At 38.2% G+C, this 17,719-nt stretch overlaps 2 protein-coding genes and 1 long non-coding RNA gene across 3 annotated transcripts in view; 2 read left to right on the plus strand and 1 right to left on the minus strand.

Annotated features, from left to right (window-relative positions):
* drg1 (developmentally regulated GTP binding protein 1) overlaps positions 1 to 2,719 on the plus strand; it is a 6,187-nt gene extending 3,468 nt beyond the window's left edge. Inside the window, exons 8-9 of the mRNA XM_016557634.1 lie at positions 673 to 795; positions 2,363 to 2,719. Coding sequence (XP_016413120.1) covers positions 673 to 795; positions 2,363 to 2,462 — 223 coding nt within the window. The 3' untranslated portion in view covers positions 2,463 to 2,719. The remainder of the gene's footprint in view (positions 1 to 672; positions 796 to 2,362) is intronic.
* A 4,824-nt stretch (positions 2,720 to 7,543) lies between these two features.
* LOC107744131 (uncharacterized) lies at positions 7,544 to 8,960 on the plus strand. Its single transcript, XR_001640460.1, has 2 exons — positions 7,544 to 8,083; positions 8,439 to 8,960. It is a non-coding gene; the product is annotated as an uncharacterized LOC107744131 (long non-coding RNA).
* A 393-nt stretch (positions 8,961 to 9,353) lies between these two features.
* On the minus strand, positions 9,354 to 16,837 carry LOC107744130 (stAR-related lipid transfer protein 7, mitochondrial-like). Its single transcript, XM_016557636.1, has 8 exons — positions 15,815 to 16,837; positions 14,780 to 14,940; positions 14,505 to 14,554; positions 12,264 to 12,374; positions 11,744 to 11,826; positions 11,538 to 11,637; positions 11,368 to 11,452; positions 9,354 to 10,347 (listed from the first exon to the last, which is right to left on the minus strand). The coding sequence occupies exons 1-8, from the start codon at positions 16,261 to 16,263 to the stop codon at positions 10,184 to 10,186; spliced, it is 1,203 nt and encodes a 400-aa protein (XP_016413122.1). The 5' UTR covers positions 16,264 to 16,837; the 3' UTR covers positions 9,354 to 10,183.
* Positions 16,838 to 17,719: the final 882 nt, after the last annotated feature.

Here is a 17,719-nt window from a genome sequence, read left to right on the forward strand (position 1 = left end):
TTCCGCGTTCGTCACTTCTGAGCGGCGCATGCACAACACCGACGTCCTACGTCATCTGCCCGGAGCTGCTTCCGTTTACAACAGTGAGCGCAAGCTGGATTAAATTGATTATTACGTTTTAAATATGGTTATTTTCCTTACAAAAATGCATCGATTCGCTACAGGAGGCCTTTGTTCACACCCCGGAGCCGTGTGAGGTACTTTTTATTATGGATGGATGCGCTTTATTTAACTTCTTTTGGATTGATGCACTGCAACACCTGCTGACTGGCATTAAACAGCTTGAAAGATCAAAGACCATTTTTAATATAACTCCGACTAGATTCGTCTGAAAGTAAAAAGGTAATTTACACCTAGGATGCCTTGAGGGTGAGTAATTCATGGGCTAATTTTCATTTTTGGGTGAACTAACCCTTTAAGTTGCATATACTTTCTGGAAGAGCTTTCAGGAATGTAATTAAAAAAAAGGTGATTTGCTATACTCAATGTATACTGAAATGTCAATTTGAGTGAAAATGTCTCCTGTGTGAAGCTTACAGAAACGTAATGTACCATAATATATCATAATGTTCTGCTGTCTAGTGCTCACTGCCAGTCTTCAGAAGTTTACAATATGCACTGTATCATAACGCCACAGCAGAATGTATCATAACTCTGACTGATGATTCACAGCTACACAAAGCCAAAAGGACAGCTTCCTGATTACACAGCACCTGTAGTACTTCCAGATGGGAAGACATCTGTTGAGGACTTCTGCTTAAAGATTCACAAAAACCTCATGAAAGAATTCAAATAGTAAGTGAATTTTTGGGTGAACTAACCCTTTAAGTTGCATACTTTCTGGAAGAGCTTTCAGGAATGTAATAAAAAAAAAGGTGATTTGCTATACTCAATGTATACTGAAATGTCAATTTGAGTGAAAATGTCTCCTGTGTGAAGCTTACAGAAACGTAATGTACCATAATATATCATAATGTTCTGCTGTCTAGTGCTCACTGCCAGTCTTCAGAAGTTTACAATATGCACTGTATCATAACGCCACAGCAGAATGTATCATAACTCTGACTGATGATTCACAGCTACACAAAGCCAAAAGGACAGCTTCCTGATTACACAGCACCTGTAGTACTTCCAGATGGGAAGACATCTGTTGAGGACTTCTGCTTAAAGATTCACAAAAACCTCATGAAAGAATTCAAATAGTAAGTGACTTCAAAACATTCAAGGAGACAAAACATTCATATTTTTTTTAAATGAGTATGTTCTACTTATAGACTGAGACGGGTAATGTCATTGATTTTGTTTTCACTTAGTAAACGCTGCATTGAAGCCATAATAAGTCAGGTAGAAGTAGAATGTAAAGTGATTATGGATTCCCCTTTATGCTGTACGTCATTGTTCATTTGTGTTGAGATCCAGAGATTTGATCTGATTTAAATTCCTGAGAGCGAAAGGCTCTGATCTAATTGCAGCACTAGTTATCTTTATTTCTCACATGAGCACAGTAAACTCATTAAACTTCTAAACTCACTTCCAAGGGTACAGTGTGTTGTTCCCTTCTTTTGACAAGGCCTTGTTCCTAAATTCAGCCTGTGAGGCCTTAGTTTTGTTTAAAAAATAGCCTTGAAATGGCATCTCTCTTATGTTGATAAATTGATATTTGATATTTATTTTAGATTCTGAATTGATTGATTATTGTGATTATGAATTCTTGTGAATTTTAGTCTCTATTTATAACACTGTTGTTTTAGCAGCATTCATATGCTTTTATACTATTAATACTTTGAATTGGCTTTTTTAGGTTTTCACTTTAAATTTTAGTTTTTTTTTTCTAGTAATTGTATGTGCTTTTCTCTTTTTTCATATTTCTATTTAGTTTTATTACATGAACTTAGTTATTTAATAACTAAATAACCAAGGGATTTCTAATTTTCATTCAAGGTTTTTGTCTGATATTTGCATTTTATTTTAAGCATTATTTCAGTAAAAATTATTTTGAGTAGTTTTACTTAACAATAACAACACTGATTTGTAAAGTGACAGACATCCAATCAACACTGTCAAATTTAAGATGCCTTTAAAAAATGTATTAGGGTAACTAGTTTCTGCCGAAATGCTATAGTTACTGTGGTTATCGTACAACTCGCCTCCATCTGTCACTGTTTTTTTATTTATTTTTATTTTTTTCAGGCGAATTAAACCAAACTATCAAAGTCTTTATTTTATGCCAGAATAAATTTGTTGCAGATTTTCTAAAATATACCTTTTCACTAAAGAGATTTTAAACCATGTGTGTAAAATCTTTTGTACAATAATTCTGTGTCGAAACGTGCCTAGCGTCATCTCTCTCTTCTCTCTGCAGTGCATTGGTGTGGGGGTCGTCAGTGAAGCATAACCCGCAGAAAGTCGGCAAAGACCATGTGCTAGAAGATGAGGATGTAATCCAGCTGGTCAAGAAATAAAAGAACTGATGATTGCATGATCATTGCACTTCACATAAGAAGCGATAAGACATTTGTAAAAGGTTCCCATGGCACCATTGTTGTTTCTTCATTTTTATTTTTGGACTATGATTGTAAATCTCACAGATTCATTCAGCATAATATGTCTCCTCATGCTCGGATCGGCATCACAATGGCTTGAATGCAGTTATACAGTTATAGATTAAGCGCATCTGTGGACTGCGAAACAAAGTGAACTTCAATAAAAACCTTATATACAAATCCATGGATGTCTAAATGTGACGCTGATGCTTGACAAAACATTTGGTCAGGTCTTTTTGTTGAATTGTTTTGTGGTTACCTGATGAACAAAATTAACTGAGATATCTAGTCAGTCAGTAACCAGCACTTCACATGGTTTAATCCAGTAGTCTAGTGGCTGGATATTATACCCTCCCCCTCTGTGACAATCAATCACTCAGGATAACCAGGCCACTTAGCGGATGAATCGGACAAGGAGTGATATACACCCAGTCAGAAGCACTGATGCCCTTAAACTGCCCCACTCACTAGGGACATTTGACATTATGAATGTGCGATGGGTGCAAGCTGCCCCAAAAGGTTAATCAGCCAAAAAGCCTTTGCATTTGAGTTGATATAAGTACACTACAATTTTAAAAAATTATATTTATAGTGTCGTAAGTACCTTGGGAAAATGCATTTCCCACAGTCATGGAAAACCTAGACATTTTGAATTATAAAATTAAAATTTTTCAGACCTGGAATACTCGTTAAAATGTATAAAATAGTATAGTGGATATACGTATTTCAAGCTGTGTTGCGCAGTTCCTTGACCAGTAATTAATCATGTGACAATCGCTATAAAAATACTTCTTTAAATGACTTATTCACTGATTACAAACAACATGGAAATGAATTCGTCAGACGCTGTTGAAACCCTAAAAAAAGACCATTTGTGATGACTGTTTACATCTGTTTCACACTGCAATTTCTTTTTAGTTGTTGGGCAGTCTACTTTAAGCAGCTGTGGCAGTGCCAAGGCGTTTCTCAACTAAGACAGTTGAAATTATACAGTAAAATGATCTACCTTTTCAAAAACATCTAGAAAAGGCGATGCACGGGGTACTTTGGTGTTTTTGTTTTTGGTCTATTCTTATTCAAAATGATGGATTAAAAAGCCTCTTACCAGTCACCCTGTTTACAAAACAATAGCTAATGTGGACAATACAATAAATAATTTTCTCAAAGAAAGCATAATTGAAAGATGCAGAAAGTTATCAATGAGAATTCAAAGCACAGCATCAGCAAAAGTATAAAGTCTGTTGTTCGTTTCTTCTGGTGGGGTTATTGGGTTCATGGGGATGAAATGGAGGCTGATTCATGCATTGATCTGAGACTATTTTTTAAGATGGTAGGGACGTATGCCTATGGCAGCGGAGCCAGTGCTCACCTATCAAGCTCCGCCCTTCCCCCACCCATCTTCCCCTGCTGCACTTTCCCCTGTAAATTATAGCAGCACTTTAGCTAATGAAAGAGTTGAAGTCCGGGCACTAATAAAAGCCATTAAGTGAATAAAGCGCTTCCCCCTCTAACAAAATTAAAGAATTTGCCCCCTCCTCAAGAGGGAGGACTCTGTATTAATATTTATGAATTGCAGAACTGGACCCTCTACCCCCTCCCAATGACGCGTACCCTGGCCCACACCACCCAACTTCTCTTCGGCAAACCACCTATCCTGGGTGATATTGTGCGACCCCCCCACGGGGCGGAGGGAGGGGCGGAGTATGGGGGTGTTGGAGGAGAGACATCCTGGACAGTTTGCCTTCAGTTCGGCTAACAGGTCCAGTCCAGACACCCAGCTCAGAACAGCAGCTCTCTCAGATGATCTTAGTCGCCGATGAAGCGAGAGGCATTGGTCTCGGCTTGAAGATTTGCCTTGAGGACATCCATCCCTGTGGGAACCTGTTGGAAGGTCCTCTACAAGACCTCTTGTAGATGGTCCTTTTCAAGATTGGGGTGAGAGTCCTAAATGCGTAAGTTGATTATTGTCTTAACCGTTCTTCTTTTCTTCTCACAGAACTCCTTAGAACAGTTTCAGTGCACTCTAGAAATTTCTTTTGTGCCTTTTGGACAAGTCTCCTTCAAGGTAACAAATTTTCCAAGAGTATTGTGCAAGAGGGGGACAAAATACACTACTACTGAACGAACTGGGTAAGATGTAGCATTTGCTCCAAATAGTCAGAGGGAACTGATCGACTGGTCGAAGAATATAGGCTAAGACAATTCCATTGTCCCTTCATATTTTATGAATTGTTCATTCTGATCCTCATCCTTTATTCTCTACCACCATCTCCAACATAATCCTTAATAATGTTTGTTTCCTCCCATTTCATCATGCTAAGTGGTTCAGTTGTCCGACCTTTAGAGTTGATTAGCGCACCCAAAATCTCCCATGGGGCATGGCAAGTATGGGGTAATATGATTACCACCCAGATGGATGGGCAGAATCTAGGCAGGTTTTTGGAAGAGATACTCTAGGATACCTTGGGAAGTGTTACCACAAGAGGTTTTGCAGTAACAAGTTAAGAATTGGCCCTAAGGTCCAGATGTTGTGGGATAGAAGACATTGGCTGTGATGTTGTGGGATATTGGCTGCGAAAGAAAAGGACATTGGTGGTCTATTTTTATTTGCCCATAGAGCAGTCTATTTGAGCAAGTCAAGAAGCTAGGGAGCTAAGACAACCACTGGTTCAACAAACTCTATTTCTATAGATTTTTGAAAACCTCTGAACAATTGAATGACAGCAAACTCATTTGATTACCAAACCACTCTCGTTTGTTAACCCCCCCATTCTGGAGTTCTCTTGAGTTCCATTTCATTATTCTACTGAAATTTGAGAAAATTGACAGTGTTGTCGACTGGTCATCAGGCATAGGTACTGGGGAGGTGTACGATTTTCGGAGAGGGTGGGGTTTGACGCAGTTTTTGCGCAGGAAGGGCGGTGCCTGCGAATCTCTGCAGTGAGAACGTGACCTATGACTAATCTTTTTTTCTTTTCTTTTTTTCTTTTGCAGACATCCTAAGTTGCAGTCTATCACAAACACCTTTTCCGCCCGTCTCCCATTGTGTCACTCTCGATAATCACCTGCAACAACCTCTACGATACTGCTCTTTTCGATTTCCAGTAACTTCCAGATTTTTGAAACCTGAATACAGTCTTTTTGAGAATAGATACAATACCTAAGGATGGCTGAAGAAGACTCTCGATGACAACGACTTGACCTTTTGATGGTCTTTTTCAATTACCTTTACCCAGTGATCTCTGACTTTGTGGTTCCACCTTGCGTAGACTTACAGCCTTGACATGTTCCCAGACGACCCTCATTGCATTCTGCATGATTTTAAACAGCATTTTAATGTCCATGGATGGTTCCGTCCTGTCTTTTGTGACTGATCCACAACTTGAACAAGTTTCTGCTGACTTTGACTTTGCCCAGGACACCATTGTGCTTGATCTAACCATGCAGTTCCCTTTCTGTCCATGGTTGTGCCAAGCACTTTGGAGACTTGTGTGCACTTTCAACCAGGTTTTTCTTCTTGCTGTTCTTTTCCTCTTAGATCCACAATCTGAAGAATCAAACCTTATGTATCAGAGGAATCCAACCTTGTCTGTGTAAATTTCTTGTCCCAAACAAGAGTATTTTAAAGAGAATAAAATGCATTGTGTTGTTTTGTTTGATGAGTCTGACATGATCATTACGACTAGAAAAAGGAGTGCAACAAGAAATGCCAAGCCGCACTTCCTCAGCAAAGCTGATGCCATGGCTTCACATATTTCTTTCTTCATGTCCTTTCAATTTACTCATATACCCTATTGATTTAAGAAGTAAGAAAGCTGTAACCACCATAAACATAAAGACATGTACCCAACCCCCAATATTCAGAGTAGCGCTCAATCCACGCAGGGTTAGTTTGTAATCAGTTTTTTCTTCAATTTTTTTTTACAATTGGCATTAAAGTAATGGAAAATGTCCAAGTCCAGTTGCAACCTTATTCATCATAAGAAAATGTATGGACAAATTCTGCACATCAGTCACCGTTTTCACTACTGAAACATAAATATCTGACTGTAAGACAAAAAGACTTTAGTAATACAAACCTTGCTCGAGTAAATGCAATCTTAGATGCAGTCGGGAGGTCATGATGATGGGTGGCGCTCACTGCAGAGCTGCACTTACAGTCAGTCTCTAGATGAATGAACCACTCTGTTTTACCGTCGGAGGTCATGTTAGGTTGCACTGCTCAGCTCCAGTCATTTTTTAAGTAATGGACTCCGCACAGGTATTGTGTCATCTGTTTGCCTGTGCACAAGTGTTGTATTTATTGAATCTTTGGAGATTCGATCTCTTCACGAGATCTGCTCACATTTTATAATTATTTATAGCACCTTATGAAGATTTTGAACACTGATTCACTGAGCGGTTTTAAAAAGATGCATAACAACCATAAAATGGATGGATGAATGAATTTCTAACTATGAATGTAATCAATCGATAAATGCTACAGAAATCCAGCCAATGAAAATGCACTGTAATTGAAGTACAATCATGACTACCATTATGTATTCCGTCACTATATATACACATACTCAAGTCAGTGGTCTAGGTGTAAGGTGCACATTGAACAGGAACAACAGTAACATACAGAACTTGACTTGTACATTTACTTTTAAAAGAGATCCTCAGTGGTGTTTGCATGCTGACACAATGCTAGGGTATAACTTGAGGCTTTGCTGTAATTTGTTAGCAACTTATTTCGATCACTAACCTTCAATATGAGCAATGATAATACTGATAATACTACTTCGCAAACACCATTAATAATGCATATCTAGACTATTAAATAAATGCAATCTATGAAATGTTATTGGACTTTTATTCTGTTGTTCCCAGAAGTGGCTGCATATGATTAGAAGCTATTAAAACATCAGATTTACTGACCTGTTTTTGAAGGTCACAGACTTCCATACTATGCCTACACATTAATAAAAATGAAACAAGACTCGGAAATGAATTCAAATTATTTTATTGTCACCAATTAATGAATTAGGTGGTTCATTTTCACATTAGAGCAAAAACAAACTCTCATGCTTCTGGCGTCTCCATCATTCATTCATACATACACTATTTCACTTGAGATTACAGTACAACACTTCTAGTTTAGATATTAGAAAAAGTGAAAATGCTATCAAGCGCATTAAACTGCAGTTGGGTTTTATCATGATGCTTTGACTAAAATCCTAAGCAGAGTACAGTCAAACACCAAGAAAATGCACTTTTTTAGTACACTAGTGAATATCTGAGATTTAAATGTGATGTTTAGATGAAATGACAGAAAACATTGAATGTGCTCAACAACCATATTCAGGATGGGTGGACAAAAATGTAAATTGCCTGGGAATAAATTAACACTGTTATTTTTGGGAAACAGAACAAGATATGACACTGGGATATTTGTATGCATTAAAGAGCAAAAAAAATAAAAAAAAGTTTAGTTATGCTCTATTAGCAGACAACATAATTTCAACCTGCACCTCAGTTCATAAAAATAAACAACTGAGGTCCAAATCAAAACTATCTGTGGTAATCGACAACATGCCACAAATGTTGTCAGTAGAGCTTAACTATATCTATATATAGATATAAACCTGAAATATTCCTTATTGACAATACCCTTTGACTGACCACTGTGAACAATAGTTTTAAACATGAAACAAAATCATAGAAAACCATGATCGCCATAGCCTTAAAACATTTATTTTTTATAACAAAAAGAGTACTGGGATGTAAACAGGGCACTGCTATCTAGGTGCTAAACACACAAATACATTTAGGCCACGTCTTTTTATGAACCTTAACAAAATGGTGCAATGAGTATTCTGACTAAACCTCAGTTCATAAAAATAAACAACCGAGGTCCAAATCAAAACTATCTGTGGTAATCGACAACATGCCACAAATGTTGTCAGTAGAGCTTAACATCTATAAACCTGGAATATTCCTTATTGACAATACCCTTTGACTGACCACTGTGAACAATAGTTTTAAACATGAAACAAAATCATAGAAAACCATGATCGCCATAGCCTTAAAACATTTATTTTTTATAACAAAAAGAGTACTGGGATGTAAACAGGGCACTGCTATCTAGGTGCTAAACACACAAATACATTTAGGCCACGTCTTTTTATGAACCTTAACAAAATGGTGCAATGAGTATTCTGACTAAATTAAAGAAACAAGGACATAGTAACAAAAAAAAACGGAGGAATTAATTTCATATGGAACAAAAGTAAATAGGACTCTGATGTTTACTTACACCTTCAATAAAGAACAGATATTCAAAACAGAAACTCGCATGGTTGATTATATGGATGTCATAATCAACTAACTCAACAGTGCGTCTTTGGGACCATTCACACTTGAAGTGCAACATTTTAAAAAAATGCCTGTTTAGTTAACAATCATGTAACAAAAAGTGTCATGCCATTATCAAGTCCTAACCTCATTCAAACAGAGGACATCTGGATGTCATAAACGAGTATACATTTGCACACATTCACCAAATAAAATCTGACCTTGGGATTTGAAAGATCTGTTTTCATTTCAAATGTTTCTCTGCAGAGACCATAAACAAGAAGCGGATACAAACAAAAGTCAACGTGCATGTACCTTAGATGATTTACATACTTTTTTCCACTGACGTGCTTCTGTATCTGTAACTTCACTGGTGTGTTATGACACACATCAGTATGAAATAAAGATCAAACGATGGGATGCAGACCAAACAGGACCAGAATTTTGATTGAATTTTTTACAACTTTTTTTTAAAAGTATAAACATGTATAACACAGACAATCCCATCAGAGTGGATTCCCAATCACAAAAAACACCCCCAAATTTTTTGCACAAAATCCATCCTGCAGTGAGTTTGTATGCAGACGTATGCACCGTCCTTTCACTTTCATTACAACGTCAAATCACAGTGTCCTCATTTGCTGGAGTTCAGAGTAGAAAAGATGTTTTAGACTTTTTAAACAGCCCTAGAGCGCAGGAGGAAGCCAAGCCTGACCGTGAGGATGCTGCGGTTGGCATAAGACAGTTTTGGTGATCCTGTGAAGGCTGTTTGGGTTTTACTGGCAGTGAACATTCACACGGTAAATGAGGACGATGGTGAGTCGATCTGGTTCTGCTCAGATCAGTTCATTACAGCATAAACTGGAAAAAACAACCACAAAGTGAAAAAAAAAAAGTGGCTTTGCACACAAACTGCTTTCTGTAGTTGAAGCTGGTGGGGTGTTTACATGCTCTCCTGTTGTTTTTCAGCATCTCAACAGCATGATTGATTCTGATGATCGTGATGTAAATGCAGAGTGAAAAACTGCTTTGGCAGGAGAATCTACAATTAATAAATGCCATTATTTTGGCTCATCTCAGCAGATGTACCCTACAAAAAGTAAGAGGAAGCAAACTAACAGCATACAAAATAGGGGACGTGAGCGCTCAGTAGGACAGCTAGTACAGGACTGGTCAATGGCATAGATAATTTTGGGAATAAATGGTTCGGATTTCTTTGTGGCTTCAATTAATGACCCCATAAGTGAAAAATGCTCTGTTCTGGATCATTTTACTACTGTATATCAATCGCTGTGGCCAGATGCTCAGGCGTAGATCTGACTTGGGTCTCCGGTGTGAGCGTTGTCAGCTAGTCGTTCTTGGGTGGGTTGGGTAGGTTTTACGATGCTGACGTAATCGTGGACACTGACGTCCATGTTTTTAGCTCGGAGAGCTGCGGTGTGAAGCTTCTCCAGGAAGTCTGGCATGCCTGTGGGACAGAGAGGAAGTGAAATGTGAGTGAACAGGTGTCAAGAAACAGCAGCTGCAGAAAGGGCAGATTTCAAGGACGACTTGCACGATGGCAGCCAATTCATCTTTGATACTAACATGAGTACAGTTGTATTCAGCAATAATGACAGTCCAACTGGAAACACACTAGGGTTGGGCGATGTCTACCAAATTGGCATCGGTCAATGTCTACAGTGAAACATCGCAATGGACGATGACATCGGGTTGCGCAAAACCGCGTTCATAATCGCAGACGATATCATCGATATTATAAATTGATATTATGAAATCGCACTGCAAATGTTGTTTGCGTAGCTTCTCAGTGAACTACGGCTCTGTGTAATTATACACAGATATTATTAGAAATTATAATAAGAACTCAGATAAATCATATATTGTCGTAGTCATGTGTTTATTAGTCACGTTGAATCAATGAAAGCAGTTAAATCTTCTGTTTATTTAGCTAAGACTATAGGGATTTCCTGGGTTTCTTCTGCAAGGTGTATTTGGAGTTTCCACGCGAGAGCGCCCTCTGGCCTTTGGATGGAGGTTTACTACTGATCACAGAACCGTGCTTCACTGACAAGATGCACATGACTATCGCAGCTTTTCCCTAATATCGACTGTGTTATCATTGCGATTTATCGTGCAGCCCTAATTATCATGTTGAAAACGGTTGTGCTGCTTCATATTTTTGTGGAAACCGTGACACATTTTCATGACTCTTTGATAAATAGAAAGTTCAAAAGAACATAATTTATAAAAAAAAAAAAAAAAACTTGTTATATTATAAATGTCTTTACTGTCACTTTTAATCAGTTTAATGCATCCTTTACATTTATGTCCTGTAAATTCTCTCAATTCCCTCATATCAGCACTGCCAGATCATTTTCGACCCTGGATCCAACCCACTAAAAAAACTCTCAATTAATATTTTTACAGTCCAAATAGGAGCACATATCACAAAACAAAATGTGAGTGCATAAGACAGGGGGCTCACCACTAGACACCATCCAGCTGACGCAATAGCGAGGGAAGACCGTCTGAGGATCATCGCTGTAAGTCAGCAGGTAATCAAAGCCATTCTGTTGAGACAAGATAACTAGCTTAAGACGGCAAACCAATACCAACCGGAGACAGAATGACACACAGGAGATTCCCTATTCGCACCTCGTCAAATGACCTGTGTGGGCGGATGACCATCTTGGACTGGTAAGAGTGAACTCGGACAAACTCCTGGGTTTCTGGGACACTGGGGTGTCTGACGGCTCTGAAAAGAGAAAGGCGGCACACTTAATATAAAGGACACGCTTCAACCAATTAACACTAATTATAATGTCACTAAATAATGCCTATAAAATGGCACCAACAGTTACCTGGAGACTAAGGTCATTAAGTTATTCTCCATGTCAACATGATACCGGCGCACGTAGACATAGTCTCTGGAGTACATGGGATACTGCATAGGAAAGGTCAACAAATTATAACATCAATGACTATTAAACACTGTAAATACTAACAGGCATGTTGAAGTAGCTGTTAAGAATGTACATTTATTCTATATATAAATACTTATGTAAAATACCCTTTACTTAGATTTTTAAGCCAATCTCTTTGCATGCTTAAAAAATAAAATGTCAGTCTATTAGGATTTTGAAGTTTTGTAACTTCTTAAATAAGGAATTCTTTAACAATGCAAATAAATCCAGCATGGCAGTTTGATGAAACACGACAGAAAGAAGATTAAGCTTAACGGCTTTTAAATCTTCAGTCAACTAGTACTAGATTACACTTCTGTTAATTCGACTCAGGCCCACTCACTGCCCATTGCAAAAATCACAAGGACGTTTTTTTTGTCATGACAGCATGCAGAGGAGAACTTGATTCAGAGCTTACTGGAAAATGCGTCGCCCAATGAATGACCTCGGTGCCCGTGTTGACGTCCCTGTCCACCATGTCCAGTTTGATAACCAGCGCGTCCCACTTCTTTCTGTACTCTGTGTCCAACTGGAGTAAAGGGAAATATTTGGGAGTCTAAATATAACATTCAAATACCAACAGCAGATACCAACCACATGCATACACACCAAGTTATGCCTGAATCATGTAACTGGGTTGCCAACTCTCGCATTTGGCGTGAAACACAGATGCAGTCTCAGGCCACCACACTACATCTCACACCAAATAACAAGACAACACAAAATGCATCTGAATGATGCTTTCTTTGCATTCTTTCAAATGCATTTGAATTACCCAGATTTACCTAGCCTTATCGCCAAATGACTACAGCCCCATTGACTCCCACTGCCAATGCATTGATGAAATTAACAGTTGGATGTGCCAGAACTTTCTTCAGTTAAACAAGGAAAAAACTGTCATTGCATTTGGAAACAAAGATGAAGTTCTCAAGGTGAATGCATACCTTGACTCTAGGGGTCTAACAACTAAAAATAAAGTCAGGAATCTTGGTGTGATTCTGGAGACAGACCTTAGTTTCAGCAGTCATGTCAAAGCAGTAACTAAATCAGCATACTATCATCTCAAAAACATTGCAAGAATTAGATGTTTTGTTTCCAGTCAAGACTTGGAGAAACGTGTTCATGCCTTTATCACCAGCAGGGTGGACTATTGTAATGGTCTCCTCACCAGCCTTCCCAAGAAGACCATTAGACAGCTGCAGCTCATCCAGAACGCTGCTGCCAGAATTCTGACTAGAACCAGAAAATCTGAGCATATCACACCAGTCCTCAGGTCCTTACACTGGCTTCCAGTTACATTTAGGATTGATTTTAAAGTACTTTTACTCGTTTATAAATCACTCAATGGCCTAGGACCTAAATACATAGCAGATATGCTCACTGAATATAAACCTAACAGACCACTCAGATCATTAGGATCAAGTCAGTTAGAAATACCAAGGGTTCACACAAAACAAGGGGAGTCTGCTTTTAGTTATTATGCCGCCCGCAGTTGGAATCAGCTTCCAGAAGAGATCAGATGTGCTAAAACATTAGTCACATTTAAATGCAGACTCAAAACTCATCTGTTTAGCTGTGCATTCATTGAATGAGCACTGTGCGATGTCCGAACTGATTGCACTATATTCTATGTATAATCGTTTTCTTAAATTCATTTTAAACTTCTTAAATCAATTGTTTTAATCATTTTCAATGTTTTTAAATTCCTTGTTTTATTGTTGTGATTATTTTTTTTCTTTTCTTTTATGTAAAGCACTTTGAATTACCATTGTGTATGAAATGTGCTATACAAATAAACTTGCCTTGCCTTGCCTTGCCTATCTCTATCTATCTTTGTGTATGAAATGTGCTATATAAATAAACTTGCCTTGCCTTTCTCCAGTGCATAACTTATATTTTACTCTTTATTCTGTAAACATTATGAGTCACATGCATATTCCCATTGTGTGAAACGGTCACAATATCTAAGTGCATGCAGGTCGTGTTAAACTTCAAAGATGCGCATGTATGCATATCAGATAGGAGTGCAACAGAATAAAGAACGCAATAATTTAGATTAAAATATTATGATTTTCACCAAATATTTGTTGCTGAACATCAAATTTATATAAGGAAGTATATATAGGAACAGTAACTGTAATGAAATCTTATAAGAGTTCCCTACATTTACAGGAGAAATAACAACAGTAACATGTTATTCATGTGTTCAGAAGAGTAAATGTGTGCCAGCAGAACATCTGACCATTGAGCTGGTAAAACTGTGTTTGTTTTTCTTAATTATGTATAATTTAGTGATTTTAAATGGTCTTGCTTGCTTTTTAAATTATTAGACATATGACTTGCTCGTCCTTCTCAGGATATACTAGGAAGATAAACAGCACGCAATTGAGTGTTGAAAAGTTTCTTTAAAATAAAACAGTGTATTTTGTAGAAAATTAACCTTAATTATTAAGATGAAACTAAAAATGAATGGTTGCATCCTCAAAACCTCATATAGGTGCCTGTGACTGGTTCAGACCATGTCATCAAAATCTCACTCCAGCCAGGTAACCAAAGCTGCCAACCCTGCATGTAAGGCTTTGGAAGCTTGAACGGATGTAGTTTTACTTTGTCTTGCTGTAATAATTGGGAGTTTAATATTAAGTCAATTATTTAGTACCTGAACATTGAAGAATTGCCGGGGGGTGACATCTGTATATGAACCAAACACTGTAAAGAGAGAACCAGTCATGTAAATCCATTGTTTGAACAGGACTGGACAAAGTCACTTTGATGATCAGTTACATTTGATATGAAGGGGTCCTTCAAAGTGCATGTGCCATTGCAAAGATACCCTTTTCACAAAGCCATTCAAGTCTCACATGAATTTACAAAAATGTATTTATTACTAATGAAGGACACAATAAATACATGCTATTATAATTTAAAACGTACCTCTGTATTCAAAAAGATGGCTACCCTGGATGGGTCTCCTCCAAACTCTGACGTTTTTCTTCTCCACGACCACCTCCCAGCCTGGATCCGCATGCACGGCTGTCGTTGGGTTCACATTTTGGCTTCTCACCGACTCCAGTGCCTGCAGCTCCCATGCACACCTAAAGCACAAGTTCAGACAAGTTGCCTTAACCACAATAAATGCATAAACAAGAAGATAAAATGATACCAAATGTGTTAAATAAGTTCAAATAACATTTGGCTAAATTGCGCCTCTCCCCTCATCAAAGCCACGCCCTCTAACAGCCAATCCGATGCCATAACACCTAAACGTGAAAAGTGATTGACAGCTAGAGAGCGTTTCTGACTGGTTAATAGAAGGGAGAGGCAAGAGGTCCTCGCTGCAGCCTGTAGCACGATGACGTAGCTGGATCAGATCCAATACGTATTGGATTTGACGAGCATGCGCAGTATTGGATTTTAATGCGCATGCGCAAAGTGGGGCTGTCATTGAAGCTGGTATTTAATGTAAATTAAACCGTAATTATTACGAGATATAGGCCTAGGTGTGTTTCATAGGCTTACACAAATTATATTATACTGTGATTTTAAACTAGTAGTGTATTCAAACTTTATTTAAGCAACGATGGCGTAGTTTTGAATGAAAGAGTTTGGTATGTAAGCTATGTTTATTTTTTTATTAGTTTGATTCGTTTTAGAAATAAAACTCTACTAATTACAATTTTGTTTGTTCTTTATGAAAAAAATGGGGTATAACTAAAAGCGTCTGCAAAATGATAAAATGTATTTATTCGAGACCTACTACAGCGCATGCGCGTAAAATATCCACTACGTAGTGGATATAGTCCAGCTACGTCATCGTGCTGCAGGGAGGACAAACTCGGGAGAGGCGCTATCTGACCTGCACAGTTAAGGCCCGTTTGACAGCAAACGCTTAATATCAGATAATAGCGGTGTCTTGTTTCCAAAATTACAAATAGCACCATATAAACAGTCCAGAAGTGAGGAAAGTACCTTCTCAGCTCATCATCTCCAATCTTCTCGTCTTCCCACATGAAGACCCCAGCCAGTGCTGCTATGAGTTTTCCAGTGTGGGCATGTTTGCTCTGCAGGCGCCGCCATATGTTGCCCACGAGTGTCCACCTGCTCCTCTCAGAGTACAGGTTCGAGTACAGCTCTCCTATCTGAAGGGCCCTTCTCAGCCTCTGGCCCGTCACAAAACTACAATGGTTGGCGAATATAGACAACAGTCTCTCCTTCTTTTTGTCGGAGGCCAGCTTGTTCGTTCCCCTTCCTGCTTTTTGGATCCATGACACCAGCAGGCCCACGCGCTCACCCAGCCACGACAAACTCCACGATTTGCTATTTATCGCACCACTTGGTTTAAAAGTGCTAAAGCTTTGCAATCGGACAGCTCTGGCCCCTATACTGCACACGGGGCGATGCTGGACGGAGGGGAACATCTTTGTTTCTAGAACCACGACTCGATGATTTCTAGATTTGGCTTTGAAGTACACTTTAATGCGCCCTGAATTAGCTAAAAAACAAAGATTTACTATACAAATTAGTTCCCATGTATTGATAGGACTGGGACAAGTGCAACGCAATGTCAAGTTAACATGCACTAGCGATTATCTTGCAAAATAGTTAACGACAGGTTTTAATGGACAACTAAAATGCACGAGAGCATAATCAATCATTTTTTTCGTATTCTAATCTCATATTATGAGACGCTATCATAGTAATTTACTAGATAAACAAACAGTTCGACATTTGCGAACAACTGCAATAACAGATCAACTGACGAACGTAGTTACGTTAGTTAACTTAGCTAGCCAACATTCAATGACATGCGACCGCGAGCAAACTGCGATTAAATCAACGAAAACAACTCGTATGTTTTCAACGGTATGTCCTACCCGGTATTTTATGACAGCTAAACTGATTTTCGTATTCCTATCGTTAAATTAATCTTACGTTTATCCTCCTGCGTTAGCTTCATGCCCTCACACCTCTCTAGTGGAGTGCGAGTTGCGTCAAACGTGACTATTGGCCACGCCCTTCTCAGTTTTTACGAGTTTCTATTGGCTGTCTCTTACGTCGAGGATGCGCCTCTCATTCTAATAGGGTAATAAGGCTGTCTGTCTTCATTGGTCGCCACCCTGGATCAACCAGCATGTTCACATGCCTCACCTTAAATCAACCCATGGTAAAGGTCCTCTACAACTATAAGGTTAAACAGATTTACCACGTGTCTAGTCCGTGCTGTAAGTACACATATGTACACTATCAGTCAGAAGTTTGGACACACCTACTAATTATTTATTATTATTATTATTACTACCACATTTTATTATTCGTCATATTTTGGAGTAGTAGTTAAGTAATAGTTATGTAAGTAAATATTAAGTAATATATTTTGTAAAATTCATGCGTAGACAGTCTATATTTTTCTACTAAACTTCAGGCATTTACTATCCATCCATCCATCCATCCATCCATCTATCTATCTATCTAGATATATTGATTCTTGTCTTTATTAGTTCAAGTGGGCAATAAATGTCCTATCCAGTGTTAGGCAGTTACTAGTAAATAGTTACAGTAATAATATTACTTTTTGCATAACTAGTAGTGTAACTAATTACTAATGAGATTTCAGTAATAATATTAGTTGCCATGCATAAAACAGCTCGTCACTTAGTTACTTTTGATGACACAACTACTGATTTGAAGTCCAACAATCCAATAATTCATAGATTTATATTAATAATTTTCATGACTTGCACAGGCAAATTAAGTCACCAGTGAAGCAGGCAAGCTTGGAATATGAAAAAGCTTACATTCAGCAAATGGAAATATTGGCATTACATAGATTTTGTCAAGAGAAAATATGATCTAAACACTTATGTGTAAGTTGTG

This window comes from Sinocyclocheilus rhinocerous, unplaced genomic scaffold (genome assembly GCF_001515625.1).
Source record: "Sinocyclocheilus rhinocerous isolate Xijiao unplaced genomic scaffold, SAMN03320098_v1.1 scaffold287, whole genome shotgun sequence".
Classification (NCBI taxonomy): domain Eukaryota; kingdom Metazoa; phylum Chordata; class Actinopteri; order Cypriniformes; family Cyprinidae; genus Sinocyclocheilus; species Sinocyclocheilus rhinocerous.

Coding starts and splice junctions, on each gene's coding strand:
- LOC107744130 (XM_016557636.1), bottom strand. CDS start 16,263: ATGTTCCCCTCCGTCCAGCATCGCCCCGTGTGCAGTATAGGGGCCAGA. Junction 11,827..12,263: donor ATTGGGCGACGCATTTTCCA/GTAAGCTCTGAA, acceptor TTTCCTATGCAG/TATCCCATGTACTCCAGAGA. Junction 11,638..11,743: donor TTAATGACCTTAGTCTCCAG/GTAACTGTTGGT, acceptor TTCTCTTTTCAG/AGCCGTCAGACACCCCAGTG.